Below are 18941 nucleotides of genomic sequence, written 5' to 3' on the forward strand. Positions count from 1 at the left end.
GGTAAATTCCTAAAGGCAGATGACAGCCCAGGTCACTTCTAATGGCTTCGGCCTCCTGGCTCTCAGTGGCGCACACATGCACTAGGGTCCTGTCACATTTCTTTCCTCCCTGTGTCTTGCAGGAGAGGCATGCTGCGGAGGTGCGCAGGAACAAGGAACTCCAGGTTGAACTGTCTGGCTGAAGCGACGGAGGGTATGGCACGCCCCACCAATAGTAAATCCCCCTGCCTATATTATAATGGATCATGCGATATCAGTATGGGAAATGTATGACATGGTTTAAAAAGAACTCATTATAAAAAACAAAAAACAAAATCAAAAATTTAAAAAATCAATGCGATCTCTTTGCAGAATGTTTTGCTTGATGTTTAAAAAATACCTTGGATCTTATTTTGTAAATACTTACATTTTTGTTAAAAAATTCAAGTATTGCATTATGCAAGTTATTTCATAATCTTACATGTCCTGTAACAGGCTTTTGATGTTGTGTCTTTCCACTCAGATGAATTTGCTAGTTCTGTTCTTTTTGAAGCTCCCCATGTCTGACTCCATTCCCTACCCTTTTCATTCCAACAGAAAATGAGGTCAGTAGACAGCTTATGGTGCTAGAAACCCACCATTGCCTGATGACCTAGGTGACTTTGTAATCTCTGAGCTTGACTGAGACCTTACCTACATCACAGGTGTTACGATTCCCTGTGAACCTCCACATTTGTTCGCGCATAATCTACTTACTGCCTAGGAACTACAAAGCCAGTCTGAGATAAACAACCAAGGAGAGCAATGACTTCTGCTTTCACTGGGTTATGTGCTACAAATGTGCTTTGGCTTTAGAAAGGGATGGATGAGAAGACAGATCTGAGATCAATCTGGGTAGAAGCAAAAAGTTGAACCTTTTAAAGTGCTGAACACAAATCCATATCCTAATGGTTCAAGCAGCCATGACACCACTCTCCACACAGTGGGCTTTCTTCTCTACTTTAAGTTCTTTTGATGGAATGAATTAATTAATTAATGTGTCAGGTGGCTTATTTGTGGATGCCATGATTGATGATGTTCCTTTTAAGCTTTTACTTATAGTACAAGTACATGATGCTACTGAATATTTTTCCACTTGGAAACTGTGAGCTGGTTGTTGCGTTAAAACACAAACACAAACAAAAGCAAAAACACTGCGGACTTTCACTCAAGCTGGTCTTTCTTCCCAGTGTGAGGCAATCCTGCCTGTTAAAAAAAAATAATAATCACTCCATCTGTGAAGCTGACGCAGTTAAGGGGGGGGGCTAAGCAGGGCATTTGTGCCAACTAAGAGAATCACCAGATACCCACCATAAGTACCTGTCGCAGTTTTAAAGTCGTTTCTCCCCCAACTCCCAACTCCTAACTCCTGAAGGTTGCTGCCTGCATATTTACTCTTCATTAGTGCTATTTTCCTGTATGTCATTGTGAGCAAGCTGTGATTAATAAAGAATTGGAGTTCTGTGAACTAATAAAGGTTTGGTCTGTTCTCTCGCCCCTTTGGGTTCTCGTGTGTTAGTGTTCAAGTTTTCAGTGGGTGGCTGTTGAATGAACAGTCTCACAGCAAAGAGACAAGAATGAGTTCAAAGGAAGCCAGTGCCCCGCTGCCTCACTCTCCTTCTGGAGCAGCGGGTGGCACCTCTTCCTCCCTCCCTTATACAGGGCCAACACAGTGGGAGAGATCTTCAACCTGTTCCTCTTAACAACACAGAGGAAGGAAGAACAACCCAAAGGTCAGCCTCATGATGCTGGGGTGGTGCTGCTATGGAGCCAGGCGATTCCTGGAACCATCTCAGCTTCTCTCGGGGCACCCACAGGACGTCTCCCCCAGCCTAGGCCGTCTGTTGAGATGTGATTTCCATGCCAAAGTGTCCAAGTTTGTACTGCCAATAAACATATTGCACACATGGGCACAGCAGGGTCCGTCAATGACCCAGATGGATCTTTACAGGACCAAAAACACAGCATCCAGTTTTAGCAAAAACTCATAAGTAATTGAAACCATGCAGATTTATGAATAAGCACACTGGAATATCTTCCATGGGAACACTAACAAGCCAAGTGTGGGGTTCAGGCCACCTGCTTCCTATATGGAATATCCTGTAATGTTTGTGGGACTCTGACACCCTGCAACAAATGATACACACACCAAAATATCACCATGTCATATCAGAATGAAATAAGCTGTAATTTTCACACTGTTTTTATGTAGCTTAGTGTTGAAAGCATTACTTGAACGATTTCATTGGGCCAGATCTGGTTAAAAGCCCGGAGAACATGACCACAGATTATCACAAATTCACAGCTCAGTAGTTTATTTTGTCCCTAAAATAAAAAACAAGATATATGGGTTGGTCCATGTATCATATTAAGAGAAAATGTAATTTCAATGAAGATTCCTGAAATATTAAAAACAGTTGAAAAATATCTCACACTACTGCATGAGTCCCTGAACTAAAAGGTTGATTAGTCCGACTACCTAATCTTAAATGTTAAAAAAAAAATAAACCAGGTGTGGTGACACACACCTATAATCCCAGTATTTGATAGGCTGAGGCAAGAGGATCACCCACCCTGAGTTTACAGCCAGCCTGGACGACACTTGAGTAAGTGAATTGCCCCACACTAAAATGCTTCTTCTCACACTTTCTCTCCTTACTACTAGCATCAGATGATTCTCATATCTGACCTGTCTGGTGAGGACAGGTTATGAAGCTATCCCAGCCCAGAGGTCCTTACATTTTAGCATGCTTCAGAGTTATCGGAGGACTATCACAGATTGCTGAGCCTACTTCCAGAATTTCTAGTTCCTGTTCTGTGCCAAAGGCTGAAAATGTGCATTTCTAGAACATTCCCCATTCTACTTGTCAGTAGCCTTCATTTGGGAATCCCCCATATAAGTGATGGATTTGATCCAAGTAGGTGGCTGCCAACCTGCAGGTATCTCTTTCAGGCAGGGCAGGTTCCATGAGGGGCAAGGCATAAAAAGAAATTCATTTAATCTTACTCAAAGAGCTGGGAGTGGAACACAAACCTAAGAAAAAGAAAAATGAACAATTACACCTGGAGAGATAATATATAAGGAAAGAACAGTGCACCTTGGCGCCAGAAGAGTGCTGAGAAACAGATGAGGTCAGAGAGACTGATTTAGCATCTCCCTCCCTCATTACAGGAAGTCCTCAACTTGCAACCACTGGAACGTTCACAGGTCACAGGTGTGCCACAGACTCACTTTGTCAGGTTGTGAATAAATTCAGTTTAGGAACAATTACTGATCCTTCCCACAGTGCCAGTTCTCAGCACCCCCTGCAGTGAGTCCCCCAACCCCCTGCCAGGTGTTATAGTGCATGGTGGGAAGAAAGAGCAAGAGACAGAACAGGGACGCAGGTAGGGATCTGAGATGACCAGTTGGTCTCAGGGAGCAAAAGGCCACAAGGTACCCAGAACTTGGTATTTGTTCATTACAGCTGAGTCTAGGACAATAGGTGAAGGGCAGTGGGTGTTTCCAGGGACAGTAATGGTGACTATGGCGGGATAGGAAGGATTAAACCCTTCTCAGAAGGGCATATAAGATGTGGGGGAGGGCAGGGGCCAGGGAGATGGCTCAGTAGAGTAAGCGCTTCTCTGGCAAGCGCAAGGGCCTGAGTTCAATCCCCAGTTCCGCAAAAAAAAAAAAAAGATGGGGGGTGGGCAATGAGGAAGCTATAGTTTCCCAGATGCTTCATTGTCCCCAGCAGGTCTTACCTTGCTCTGGGAGCACCACAGCAGTCGTTAGTCCTGGGGCTTCATACTCGGATCAGGAAAGAACAGGGAGTCTCCACCTTCCAATCTGGCTCAAGGGCAGGACAAGAACAAGCTTCGGGTGATGTCTCCTAGACTCAGTTTATAGTTCCTAGTCCCTAACAAAAACATCTCCTGTTTATTAGCTACTCTTCTCTCATTGCTGGGACAAATACCCAACATTCAAAATGAGGAAAGGAAAGGTTTATTTAGCTCACAGTTACTGGAAGTTTCAAAACACTGGAGGAGAGGCTAGGGCGCTGCCATGTCCAGGATGACCCTCTCTACGTCTCTCAGAAAGCACAGGCTAGCCAGTTTAACAGTTCACGCCTCTCTGGCCCCGCCCCTCAGGCCCCGCCCAGCTCCTCTGGCCCCACCCCTCAAGCCACTCTTTGCTCCTCCAGCCCTGTCTGCCCTATAACTTACATGAGGCTTTGAGGGGACAACTAGACACAAACCATAACATACTGCAATAGAATTTGTTTGCAAACTGGGGGCTCACTGTATTTTAGGAAGGCTTTAAAACATCTGAAGGAGCTCCCAGCACCCTCAGAAATAAACTGAGAGCTCTTTGCAAGGAAGAATTATCTACTCTACAGCCTGATTCCACTTACAAATTTTTAAAACAGTTTTGGTTTCTTCTGTGCTGTTTAAATTGGAAAAATGTCTTTGAAGTGTTCTGTAAAAATTCACAAAATTCCATTAACATGATGACTCACCCATTTTTCCTATCTCTTCTATATCCAAAAATGTATGGAACAACTAAATATTGACAAATGCTGCTCCCTTATTTGGTGAGGTCCCTGTTGTACTGTCAGCTTTCTGTTACTGTGACTAACATTGACATAAACAACTTATTAAGAGAAAGTGTTCATTGGAGGCCATATCCCAGTGGTCTGAGGGCTTCCCACTAGGCCCTACTCTTAAAATCTTCACCACTTCCCAATAGCACCACAGGCTGGGAACCAAGTCTTCCACAAAGGACCTTACCTGTTTGGGGCTCAACACTAGTATTCAAAACATTCCTTGAGACAGCCTGTCTCTGCTGCTGAGAGAGAGCTCCCCAATCCCTTGCTCTCTATGGCTCTCAGCCTGTCCTCTAAGCAGATTTTCCTGTCCCCTCATTCTCCCTTAACACATCTAGAAGGCCCCCTTGGAATCTAAGCAGTTTTCTCAGTCTGGTTGTTCCCCACCAAGCTTGGGAACCCAAGGGTCAATTTATGTTTTTGTTTGTCCTTTGGTTTTTAGGAATTTAGGAGGTTTTATTGTTTTTGTTTTTGGTTTGTTTTTCAACTTTGTTTTCTGCGACAGACAGGGTCTCACCATGTAGTCCAGGCTGTCTTGGTGTAACAGAAAAGTTCGGACCAAGCACCAAGGTTTAGAAGCAAGAAACAATTTTATTATGCCTGCAGACTCAATCGGGATTGTTCCCAAAGAAATTGGGGTCCAGGGCTGGCAAGATAACTCAGCAGACTAAGTGCCTGCGTAGGCAAACGCAGGGACTGAGGTTCAATCCCTGCCATCACATACGGTGCTGGCCCCACCCTTGGCACCCTGTGTTTGTTACAATGTGCAACACAGTGACCAGCTATTTCTTGGAACTAGAAATGTAATTGAGCAACAGAAATTGAAGTACACTGGTGGTTTACATTGCCCAGGAACCAATACCATCTTATATCCCCAGTGGATTATTTCCTGTTCCTGTTTTTCCTCCTTTCTCAACTTCACATGAATTAAAAGTATAGGAGTACACCACTATGCCCAGCTGGTCATGTGCTTTATATATTCCTGGATTTTGGAGTGATTGATTATGAATATTAGCAGGCTAAACTCTTTTCACCATTTTGCAAACCCATTTCTCTTCCAGCCACATCACTGAAGCTATTACCTTAGAAGCTAAAAGACATTATTTTGGTGGTAGCTATAACTACCTATATGATGTTCAATGGTAAGAGACAAAACACTGGGCAAAAACTTTTTATTAACTCTGATATTCAAAAGCATCAAAGCAAAATTATGCAAAACCACTTCTGACAGTTATAAGTTCCTAACACCAATGCTGATGACTTGATGGTCACTTCAGTATGTACCTTTCCCACAAGTGTGAAACACTGTGAAAGGAAGAAATTATTTAAACCAATGAGTATCCAAGAAAGTCTATTAGAAACTTCTTAGGATAAATGTGTTACCTCATACCCTATATAACAGCTAAATTAAAACATCAGCTCCAGGGTCAGCCAGATAGCTCAGTGGATTAAAGTGCCTGCTTAGGCAGACACAGGGACCAGGATTTGATCTCTGGCTGTGCTGGCCCTGCCCCTGCGGCAGGATGAGACCACGATTGAGACTGGGCTGGTGGCATGTGCCTGTAATCCCAGTGCTTGAGAGGCTGAAAACAGGAGGATCGCTACAAGTTTGATCTGTGTAGTGAAACCCTGTACTAAAAAAAAAAAAAAAAAAAAAAATTAAAAAAGTCAGCTCAGTTCTGTACTAAGCTATACCACTGCCATTGATATCAGCCCTTATGCCTCTACCTGAGTCATATTTATCTCCTACATTGCCCCCCAAACATAGGGGAGTCTAATTTGTACCAAGGGACAAGATATGAAGCATATTTCAGAGGTCAAATCCAAATTAACAAGGTCATACCCATTGACATGTTAGCAACTATTAACTTTCAAAACAGCATTAAGCACTCAGATTTTTGAATAAAAAACTATTTATGTCTCTCCTGTTCCAATCTGATAGGGTAGGGTAGGGTAGGGTAGGGTAGGGTAGGGTAGGGTAGGGTAGGATAGGATACAATAGGACAGGATAGTCTCCCCAGCCCTCTCAGCTAAGCTTCTACAACTTGCCTTTCTTCCTTCCCCTCCCACTCAGCCTTTCCTCTGCCACCGTCTGCCTTCCATTACACAGCCCCATTGAAAGGAAGTGACCCAGGTCTGATGACCACTTTGCTGTTGCACCCAACAAAGAGAATGTGGACACTGGTAGAGTGGACTTGAACTTAACCAAAAGCCTGAAGCCAGCCCAGTTGATCAACAGCCCAAGAGTAAAATACACAAGAAAGTAAATATGTACGGTCATGTGCCTCTGAGGTTTGGATGGTTTGTTGTAGCATTATCATGAGAATATTCATGGGCCGGGGAAATGGATCAGTGGAATAAGCACTTCTCTGGCAAGTGTGAGGGCCTGAGTTCAATCCCCGGTTCTGCAAAAAGAAAACAAGAATATTCATATAATGTCCATAAAGATTTCTGAAAAGATTAAATATGCTAATGTAAAAGGCTTTAGCATAACACCAAGTACACAATGAATATTCAATAATCATTACTTATTAATATATGTTACACTGTATTATAATTTTTTGCTTAGCTGTTTTTCTCATTTAACTGTATGGTTCTCTAAGGCATAGAAGCTGAATCCCAGTACCTACCCAGTACACATCCACACAGACACTATACAAAACAGATGAATGAAGGAACAAAGTGAATTAATGAATTCAGATGAGAAAAATACTGAGTGCAGTCCTCGGCCCATGTAGACAGCTAATTGTCAGCTGTCACCTTCTTTCCTTCCTCTATGGTCTGCTAGCGTCTGCAAGGTTTCACATGATTTCAGCTTGAAATTGAGCTTGATGTCACACAAAAGAGCATTTTAGGTGTTAGAAAAAACAGGATCTTCGTAACCCCTACCCACAGATAAAGTCAGAATGAAATCACACAGCGACTGTTTGACTAGATATTTAAGGCCACACTGTCAGCTATCAATGCAGGTCCCCTCCAATGATGTCACCTATACCGCAGGCTCTGCCTGCAAGTTCTGCCCTTTCAGGCAGCATCTAAGCCAGGTCTGTGAAGCCCAAAGCATTCATTTGTTCCTACTGCCATAGAGTCTAGCTGAACTACACTGCCTTGAGAAGATATACACCAGCACTGTTCTTAGGGTCTCATAACAAATAAATCCCTGGCGTTTTTCACTAAACCCTGCACACTGTCTCCATTAAATTTTAAATTCCCTCTGAAAACAGTCTTTCCCAATGGAGATCTCTCTTTTGTCCAAGGATCCTGCTTCTTCAGCAAGCTTCTGAAGTAAATATGCTAAGAATTTTCCTCACACTTGGCACTTCTCGGTCATTCAGTGTCCTTCCTCAAAAATCTACTCTTGATCTCATGTCACCACTCTTTCTTTGTCATTGGTGTTCACTAGTGTGGTCTCAAGTTGCAACCACTTACCTATAGAAGTCTCATTTATCTTTCTTTATAACTGAGTAGTACTCCAATGTACAAAAATACCACATCTTTTTATTCATTTCTCAATTGTGTGTGTGTGTGTGTGTGTGTGTGTGTGTGTGTGTGTGTGTATTTTAGGGAGGGATACAGGGTGTTCAGGGTTTCACTAATAGATAGGACTCGTAGTGATCAGCCTGTTTACAGCCTCCCAAGAGCTAGGATTACAGGCACGCACCACCTTGCCCAGTCTCAATTGCTGTCTCAGCGTGCCCTGGGGGCAGGGATGGCACAATAGCCCCAGGGATTGAACCCCCGCCCCCTGTGCCTGCTTGCAGGAGCTTTAATCCATTGAGCTATTTGGCCGGCCCATCACAGCCACTTGAAAGATGCAAATTTTTAAAACACACTGAGGTTCCATCTCGCTCCAGAAAGAATGACTTTCATCAAGAAATCGAGCAATAAAAACTTTTGCTGAGGCTATGGGGAAAACAGTACCCTTTTCCATTTTTTGTGGAAGTACAAACTGATACAACACTATGAAAATTACTACTGAGATTCCTCAAAATACTAAAAGTAGAAATTCCATTTGGCCCAAATATTCCCCTTCTATGTATCTTCTACAAAGAGTTAAAGACATTCTACCACAGTGATTCATGTATACCCACATGTATAGCCGTGCAATGCATTATAGCTAAATCTTGAGAACAGCCTATATATGCATCAACAGCTAAATGAATTTTTTTAATGTAGTACCTTTACACAATGGAGTACAACTCTGACACAAAGAAGGCTAAACTTGAGACAGCTGTAAGAAGTAACTCAGACACACAGGCTTACATACTGTATGGTTTCTCATATATGAAAAACTACATAGAGTGTGTGTGTATGTGTGTGTGTGTACAATATATCTAAAAGTGTGACTTCACTTAGTAAGTGTCTTATGTGTTTTATATCTACTTTGATATACTAATCTGGTTTTCAACCTATATATACACAATAATTAACTTCGTAAGGTCTTATAAGATAAATAAATTTGATGCTGGAAAATTAAAAGAGAGTGGGGGGGAACCAAGAGGGCAGTTGAATTGTATTTTGTTAGTGCACTAATCCCATGGACTGCAAACATGTACTAATAAAAGTTTAAATTTTTTAAAATTTAATTTAAGAAAAAGAATGAATCAGTTGCATGAAACCTAATCTACTCCCATAAGGCAGGCACTGATCCCTTCCACCAGTGGAGTCCCTGTGACCTAATCATCTTCAGCCGGGGAATCTATCTAACAAGGGAAGTAAAAAATTTACACAGTGAAAATTACAGTACTCTGAAAAGAGAGACTGAAGAAGATTTCAGAAAATGCAAAGATATTCCTTGCTTATAGATAGGAAGAACCAACATTGTGAAAATGGCATATTCCCAAAATTTTTATACAGATTTCATGCAATCCTAATTAAAATGCCATTAATATTCCTCACAGATCCAGAGAAAGAATTCCTAAAATTCATTTGGAACCCTAAAAGACCTGGAATAGCAAAAGCAATCCTGGGCAACAAAAGAAAGGTGGAAATATCACAACATCTGACTTGAAATTATACTACAAAGCTACTGTGATAAAATCAGTATGGTACTGACCAAAAAAAAAAAAAAAAAACAGACTTGAGGATCAATGAGAGAAATTAAGAAAGAAAGAACTAGATTAGAAGATGCAGATGCAACTATAAACACACTCAGCCACCTTATCTTTGACAAAGGGGCCAAACATGTAATAAATGGTGTTGAAAAAATTGACTTTCCACATGCCAAAGGCTAAAATTAGCCCCATGTCTATCACCATGCACTAAACTACAGTCAAAGCAGAACAAAGATTTAAATATTAAAACTAAAACAGTAAATCTTCTGGAGAAGGATGTAGGTAGAAATCTTAAAGACATAGGGATAAGTAGAGAGTTCATGAACAAAAACAAAACTCCAAAAGAAATATTTCAAAGAATCAACAATTGGGTATCAACTTTTTGAAAAGTTTATGGACTTCAAAAGAAATCACTAATAGAGAAAAAAGAAAATCCAAGAATTGGGGAAAAAAATATAAGTGACTGTCCTTCAGACAAAGGACTTCTATCTAGGACATATATTTTTTTTTAAAATAAGGCCCCCCAAATTCAAAGACCAAATCCAAAAATGGGCCTCTGAGATGAATATATGCTTCACAAGTGAAGAAATACATATTGAAAATAAATATGTCAAAAAACGTTCAGCATCATCGGTTATTCAAGAGATGCAAATTAAAACAACACTGAGATTCCATCTCATCCCAGAAAGAATGGCTGTCATCAAGAAGCCAACCAAGCTAGGGGTGGGTAGGAAGTAACCCTTCTCCACTGTTGGTAGGAGTGCGGACTGGTACAACCACTATGGAAATCAGTATGAAGATTCCTCAAAAAGCTAGAATTAGAAATCCCATTCAAACCAGCTATTCCCCTCATAGGTATTTTTTCAAAATGAACTAAAAACATCATACCAAAGTGATTTATTTTTGCCTATGTTTGTAGCAGTGCAATTTATCTTAGATAAATCTTAAAAACAATTCAAATGCACATCAGCTAAGGAATGGATTAAAAAAGATGTGGCATTTTTATATAATCAAATATTACTCCGCTATAAAAAATAATCTCCCTTGCAGGATTTGCTTCAACCACTTGGCGGTACAGCGTTCCCAACACTGAAAAGGAAGAGATCTGCCTGTTTACAGGCTCCCAAGAGCTTGGATTACAGGAAATTGTTCTGTGCTTACAAGGCAATGGCAAGGACTGAACTGAGCACAGTCATACATGGGTTCACAAATGCTTCTGTTAATGAACAGTTCTGTTCACCTCACTAAGTTCAGGTCAGTTCGCCAACAGAAGCACTCAGTAAAATCTTCCTTCTGTTCATGAACTCTGCACCTGGTGAGAAACAGCAGCCCGGCTATCTCTGGCACATAAGCATGAATGCAGCTGTCTATGCCACTGTGAGAAGTGGTTGTGGCTTCCTCTGGTTGAGGTGAAGGTCACAGCCCCGTGTACTCTCACTGGGAAGCTTTCTGTGTGCTCCTTAGCACGTGCAGCACTGTACGGTGTTATCCAGGCCATCTTGGTACTAAAGGAAGTGCAGTGAGATGCCAGGAATGCAGAGCAAGATGGTGTGAAGGCGCACAGCAGGAGAGGCCAGAAGAAGACTTTGGGAACAATACTCATGGACTAGCAGAAGGAAGCTGCAGAAAAGCACGGGTGTGGAATTATGGCACCAACCTGGCCTCACAGTATAAGGCGGTGAGGGCCATGGTCTTGCCTAGGCTGAGGAATGGGGATGCTGTCACAGGGGCCAGTGTGGCACAGGGAGTACCATTATCAGCCAACCAGCGGACCTGTGTGCTGGAAGAGGTAGGAAGGCTTTGGTCAGTGCGGTCGAGTGGGATGCAGCTGACAGGTGCAGCGTTCGTGAAGCTCAGATCCGTGCATGGGCCACGACACGGCTGGGAGAGTTAGCACAAGAAAGCACTCCAAGTCAACAGGTGATGAATTTAAAACCAGTAGAGGATGGCTGGGTAAGTTCTGCAAGAGAAGTGGCATCCACAGTGCAACCAGACACGGTGAGGTTCCAGCTCTGACCAGGATGCAAATAAGAGAACTTTTATGATGATGCCACAAAGGTTTATTTATTTATCTTTTATTTATTTATTTTTGTCTTTTTTGTGACAGAATCTTGTTATACAGTTCAGGATGGCCTTGAACTCTTTTTTTTTTTTTTTTTTTTTTTTTGGCGGAACCAGGGATTGAACTCAGATTCTTGCGTTTGCCAGTCAAGCGCTTATCCTACTGAGCCATCTCCCCGGCCCCTTGAACTCTTTTTGTAGTCCAGGCTGGTCTCAAACTCCCATGGATCCCCCTGCCTCAGCCTCCCAGGTGCTGGAATTACAGGTATGTGCCACCTTGCCAAGCCTGTTACGGGTCACTCAGAATAGGAACTAGATCAGCCAGATTGGAATTTGGAAAGTTGTTTATTACTGAGCTCAGGGCCCCCCATCAGCTCTCACGCAGGAGAGGACCAAAAGACCCACAGGTTTATGAAGCAAAAAAAAAAAAAAAAAATGACAAAGGCTGGGGAAATAGGTCAGAGGTATAAGCATCTACCTGGCAAGCACAAGGAACCAAGTTCGATCCCCAGCTCCACTGACTTTCCGGCCTGGAACCAGGCGTGGTGGCACACATAATCCCAGCAGTAGAGAGCTTGAGACAGACCCTTGGAGGCTAGAAAAGTGTGCACAAGGCCAGCCCAAACTGCATAGTGAGACTTTGTCTCAAACAAAACTAATCAGACCATTTCTACCCTGTGATCTCCCTTACCCAGGCCTTTTTCATCTGATCATAATTCTTTTTTTTTTTTTTTTTTTTTCCTGGTACTGGATGTCTAATTTAGGGCCTTGCGCTTTCCAGGCAGGTGCTTGTGCTGCTGAGCTCCGCCCCTGCTCGCCTGATCAGAATTCTGATGATGACTCTGGTGAGGATTTGAGGACTAAAATGTTAGCTTAACTACTTCTTTGTACAGTTCTTTATGTCTTGTTTATAGAGTCATATGTCTTCTTTTATACTATACAGCTTATTTCTCTCTGTTTTGCATTTGTTTTTGTATTTTAGACAAGGTCTCACTTTGTAGTTCAGGCTGGCCTTGAACTCACTGTGTAACCCAGGCTGGCCCTGAACTCACAGCGACCTGCTTGCCTTAGCCTCCCAAGTGCTGGGTTTACAGTCCTATGCACCATGCCCAGCCAGTACATCTTGTTTATACGGTACAGAAATTTTTGCTGGATGTACTGTATGACACAGTACTAGTACTGCAGTTTTATGTTCTGTTATACATTCCAGTACTGCACATAGAGCTATGTAAATAAAAAGGCATCAAATGGAAAAAAAAATAAAACATAAAAAATAATCTCTAGGCTTTTGTAGGTAAATGCATGAAACTAAATTTTTATTTGTGGTACTAGGATCCAACTCAGGACCTTGCACTTGCCAGACAGGCACTTATGCTGCTGAGCTATATCCCTGGCCCAGAAACTAGAGACCATACTGGCAAGTGAAATCAATTAGACCTGCACATGAAAACATCATATTGTTGCACTAGTGTAAGAACCTGAAAGAGTAAATAAAATCTCAATGGCACAATAGATACTGAGAAAAGGAAACAATCTGTTTAAAGGAAAGGAAAAACAAGGATGAGACAAAGGACAGAAGAAAGAAGGGAAAAGGATACATTTGTGTATATACAGGATAGCTCAGATAATTGTACTGCTGATTTCTATTGGTCTATTGAAAAGAGTAGTTAATATCTAAATTTTTTTCTTTTTTCCAATTTTGCATATTTATACCTGGTAATCTAAACAACTAATTTGAAGATAATATTATGTAATACAACAGCCATTGTTGAAATTCTATTATTTTGTTTAGTGAAATTTTGTATTATTTCTAATAGGCTTTTTCTTTTTATTTACCATTTCATATTCTCCTTTTTAAAAAGCAAGCACTTACTTAGCAATGATATTTTGCTCATATACTTTTTTCACTGTCTGCTGAGACATGAAACTATTAATAAGAAAATGATATACTATAAAAAATTATAGGCAGCTATAAAGCAACACAAAGGGTCCTGTGGAGTTTAACATCCTGCATAATACCCAGAAAGTTGCAAATGTTCACAAATTCAGTATGAAATTGATGGCTACGGAAGAAAGAAACTTAGGTATAAACCAAGCACAGTCAAAAGGTGTGAGGAAAATCACAAAAATGATGAAAGCATCCGTTAAACAAGCAATGTCTACAATTACAGAAACAAATGCAACCTTCTACATCGCACTAGTCTGTAGTCTTGGCTGGGTTCTCATTTCTGTAAGAGGAAATTGTCACCAGATTCAAACAAACATCAGGCGAAATGAGTGCTAGAAACAGGGCAGGCTCACAAAATAATTCACCCACCTCTACTCTGCTCTATACAGTCCAGGGAGAAGGGTGGCTATAACTGAAATCTGATCCTGTCACTTCTCCATTTAAAATGTTCTGTGAGCATCTCAGCATCCTGAAGAGTCTCTGTATTCCCTGACATAATTCACAAAAATATAACCTCACTACTTTCATCCATAACTGCTTCTACTCAAAACCTATGAAATGGCATTAAACACACTTAACAATAAAACAATTTTATTGCTATAATAGATAATAAATGTCTATACAAGAGGCAGAAATTTTGAGCAGCCTTTGGACAAATGAACTTAGATTTGTAGAGAAAGCCAGCTGGAGAAAACCAAGAATTGTGCAGGTACATGAAATCTGGGAGTGCTGTAAACCCAGAATCAACAGCCAACAGATTTGGGATCATTAGGCAGCAGAGTGCTGAAGTGAAAGCACATGCCTTGAGCATCTAGGCCACTTGTCCTTCCTGCTGGGTCACTAAGATTCACCAGTCTTGGTATTCAAACTAAAGCAGCAAGTGCCAGCCCCAAGGTCCAAGCCAAAGTAGATCCTTGATAGTCACTAGGGCCAAAGAATGATAAAGAAGCCACGGCACCAAAATCAGACAGCACACTCTGCCCCTCCTCACATTGACCATATAGAATTCATGCTGAATAACCCAAAAATAAAGCAGAACATGGCCTGGAGAGTCACAAACATTTAAAGAAAACAAAAACCATAGTATAGTCAACAAAACAAGTCAAACCGAAACCAAACAAAATAAAATCGGGCTGGTGAGATGGCTCAGTGGTCTAAAGCACCTACTTAGAACAAGCTTAACAAAGCACAGGGACTGCGGTTCAATCCCCCAGCACCACATGCCAGCCAGCCCCGTCCCCTGTGGGCTGAGCTGGCCACACACACACACACACACACACACACATAAATAAACAAATTTTAAAAATTTAAAAATAATAATAAAATTAAGATTAACTTCATGAAGAAAACAGGAATTTGAAACATAGTTAATATCCTCAAATGGATCCTCAAAAATAGAGCATACTGCCCCTCCCCACCACCACCCAGTGGAAGCTTTGGTGAGCTACACTGAGCTGCAAGGGAAGAGAGAGGACCAGCCCACTGCCCCTCTGCAATTGCAGAGTCTCCGTCTGGAGGAAGCCAGGTGCCTAACCCACTCCGCTAAACCTTGGGATGGGAAGCCAGAGTGGGAAGTGCCTGAGACACAGCAACCAACTTGTCTGTAGGACCACAGGGCAAATCCACTCTAACAAGGGGAAACACTTTGCATACACTCATAATTTGTGGTTGATTCCATTATATAACTATAAACTTTGTTCTTATGGTCTAAAGTACAAAAGCAAGAATTAACATAGTTTGTCCACTTCTAAATTGTGCTTGATGTTATATTATGGCCAGTTGTACTACTGCAGCTAGGATGTTACATGTGTTGTAATCAGCTATTCTCCCTTGTGTAACAATATGGAGAAACTCTGAGGTAATAATCTCACCATAACTTACACAAAAAGACTGACAACCAAGCCAAACAGAAATCAACATTCCACTCTCAATTAACTAAGAAGGTAGGATCTTGGACAGACACAAACCAAGAATCTCCTACACAGAGAGAATATCTCTGAAGAACTGGCTTTCCCCAGAGAGGCCTTAATACTAGTAAGATAGTGACCTACCAAAACTCATAAGGATCAGCACAGAAAACAAAATTTTAAAAAATTTTAAACCAAAAATTTTCAAGACAATGGAACAAAATGTTATCTCAGGTGACTAGCCCAACCAGAACAAGTCCAGGAGACATAAACATAGAAGAAACTGAAAATCTGACACCTGAAACTTTTGAAATAATAGAAACTAAAGTAAAGAAACAGCTCCAGGATACTATAGAAGAAATCAGATCACAAATAATCTTTCAGGTTAAAAAAAAAAAAGGAAATGACAAAAATAATGAAAAAAATTGCTCATTGTATCTAAAAGAAACAGATTTTTAAAAATAAAGGAGCACAGGAAAATGATGGAAACCATGAATGAACAATACAGGAAAGAATTAGAATGCATGAAGTAGTTGCAAAGACATACCCAGGAAAATAAAATTCCATTGAAAGCTGGCAAAACTGCTGGAATGAAATGAAAGATAAATTTTCAGACCTTGAAGAGAGCATAGCAGCTAGTGATCACAAAAGGAAAGATCTCTCATAAATAGCAAGAAACCAGGAAGTAAAAATTCAACAACTACCAAGATAATACAATGAAAAACAAGGTAAGACTGATACGTATCAACAAAACAGCAGGAATCAACACAAATGACATAAAAACAATATTACAGAAGTAGTAACAGAAATTTTTCCAAGCATTGGAAAAAATTCTGACATACAATAAATGAGGCATATAAAGCTCTAATTAGCCATAACCAAAATAAATCTGCACACAGACATAATAACCAAGATCCCAGAAATTCAACATAAGAACAGAATATTAAATGCTGTTAAATAAAAGAAACATCACCTATAATGCAAAGCCCATCAGAATCATGGCAGATTTCTCAAAGAAAAACCATCAAGTCAAGAAGAGTTTGGAGTGAAGTATTTCAAGTCCTGAAAGAAAACAACTTCCAAGATCGATATACCCTGAAAAACTATCTATCAATATTAATGGAGGAATAAGATACCTCCACAACAAAGAACAACTAAAGAAATTCATGACCACCAAACCAACCCTACAACAAGTACTGAAAGATATACTAGAAAGAGAGAAAAATGATCACAATTCTAAGAACAACAAAAAGAAACCACCAAGCAGGGCAAGTAATTAAACAGAGGAGAATAGTGGGGAACCTACAGCAGGAAAATAACATGAAAAGATAAGCCAGTACATACTAGTTATGACCAATAATGTAAATAGCCTCAAATCATCAATCAAAAGAAGCAGACTAGGGCTGGAAGATAGCTCAGTAGAATAAGCACTTACCTGGCAAGCACAGGGTCCTGAGTTCAATCCCCAGTACCAAAAAAACATGTGCGCCCATATGAATAGATACAGTTTGTCATGGCAAAATACTGGAAACAACAACAATGCACATTAACAGAAATGGATAAAAACTATGTGGTTCTTCCTATCCAGGAGCAAGGAATATCTTTCCATTTTCTAAAATCCTCTTCAATCTCTTTTCTCAGAGTACTATAATTTTTACTGGATAAATTTTTTACTTCCTTTGTGAGATTGATTCCTAAATATTTTATTTTTTGGATGTTATTATGAAAGACATGGTTTCCCTAATTTCTCTCTTGGTGTGTTTGCTGTTTGTGTACAAAAATGCTATTTATTTTTGATTGTTGACTTTGTATTCTGCTACACTACTGAATTTGATTATTAAATCTACCAGACTCTATGTGGAGTCTTTGGGGTCTTCCATGTAAAGTACAATGTCATCTGCAAATAAAAATAATTTCACTTCTTCTTTTCCAATCATTATTCCTTTTTTTCTCTCTCTTGTCTAATTACTCTGGGTAATGTTTCCAGAACTCTATTGAATAGGAATGGTGACAGTGAGCATCTTTATCTTGTTCCTAATTTTAAAGTGAAGGCTTTCAGCTTTTATCCATTTAGTATGATGTTAGTTGTTCATTTATTATAGATGAGGTTGAGGTAAAGACCATCTATTCTGATTTTCTGCAGGGTTTTTATCATGGACTTTGTCAAAAGGTTTTTCTCAATCTATTGAGATGCTCATGTGATTTTTGTCTTTGGCTCTGTTGATGTGGTGTATTACATTTATGGATTTGCATATATTTAACCATCCCTGCCTTCCTGGGATGAAGCCCACTTGGTTGTGATGAATAATGCTCTTAATGATTTGCTGTATTCTGTTTGATAGAATAGTATTGAGGATTTTTACATCTATGTTCATTAGGGAGACAGGTCTATAGCTGTCTTTTTGGCTGGGTCTTTCTCTGGTTTTCATAACCAGAACAATACTTGCCTCCAGGAACGAGTTTGAGAGAATTCCATCCCTTTCAATTTCACTGCAGAGTTTGAGAAGAGTTGGCATTAAATTTTCCCTAAATTTCTTGTAGAATTCAGCTGTGAATCCATTAGAACCTGGACTTTTCCTTATCGGTAGGTGTTTTATCACATTTTCAAATTCCCTTATTGATATGGAGTTATTCAGAATGTTTATACCATATTGATTCAGCTTTAGTAATTCATATGTATCCAGGAATCTGTCCATTTCTTCTGTGTTTTCCAGCCTGTGAGAATAAAGACTTTTGAAGTAACATGTTCATGATTGGAACCATACTCACAGATGAAATAAATAAGACCCACATATGTAAACATCATATTGTTTCACTTGTGCAAGAACCTGAAAGAGCAAATAAAATCTGAAAAGTGTAATAGACACTGTGGAAGGGAAAGAATCTGTTCAAAAGGAAAGAACAACTGGGGTGAGGCTTAAAAGGACTAAAGAAAGGAAGAAGGAATGGAAAAGATATATTTATGTACCGATGCAGGGTAACTTGTAAAATTGTACTACTGATTTTTGCTGTACTATTGAAAGGAGTAGTTAATGCTTAATTTTTTTTCTTCTCCTTTTTAATTTCTTATAACTTTTTAACCCATTTTATATGTTTATATCTGGTAATCTAAATCTAAATAACTAATTTGAAGGCAAAATCATGCAATATAGCAGTCATTGTTGAATTCCTATCATTTGTTTAGTGAAATTCCGTATCATTTCCATTGTTTTTACTATTTTTTTCTCTTTTAAAAAAAGAAGAGTAAGGAATAAGAATAGGCAAAGAAGAAGTTAAATTATCTTTATTTGCAGATGACATGATACTTTACTTAGAAGACCCAAAAAAATTCCACCAAGAAGCTACTAGAATTAATACAGAAATTCAG

The 18941-nt window shown here is 40.0% G+C and overlaps 1 protein-coding gene across 1 annotated transcript in view; it reads left to right on the top strand.

Moving 5' to 3' along the window:
* The window catches only part of Stmn2 (stathmin 2), a 56620-nt gene extending 55130 nt beyond the window's left edge, over positions 1-1490 (top strand). Inside the window, exon 5 of the mRNA XM_004639752.2 lies at positions 123-1490. Coding sequence (XP_004639809.1) covers positions 123-182 — 60 coding nt within the window. The 3' untranslated portion in view covers positions 183-1490. The remainder of the gene's footprint in view (positions 1-122) is intronic.
* Positions 1491-18941: the final 17451 nt, after the last annotated feature.

The sequence above is a fragment of the Octodon degus genome, unplaced genomic scaffold (assembly GCF_000260255.1).
Source record: "Octodon degus isolate 3935 unplaced genomic scaffold, OctDeg1.0 scaffold00114, whole genome shotgun sequence".
Taxonomy (NCBI): domain Eukaryota; kingdom Metazoa; phylum Chordata; class Mammalia; order Rodentia; family Octodontidae; genus Octodon; species Octodon degus.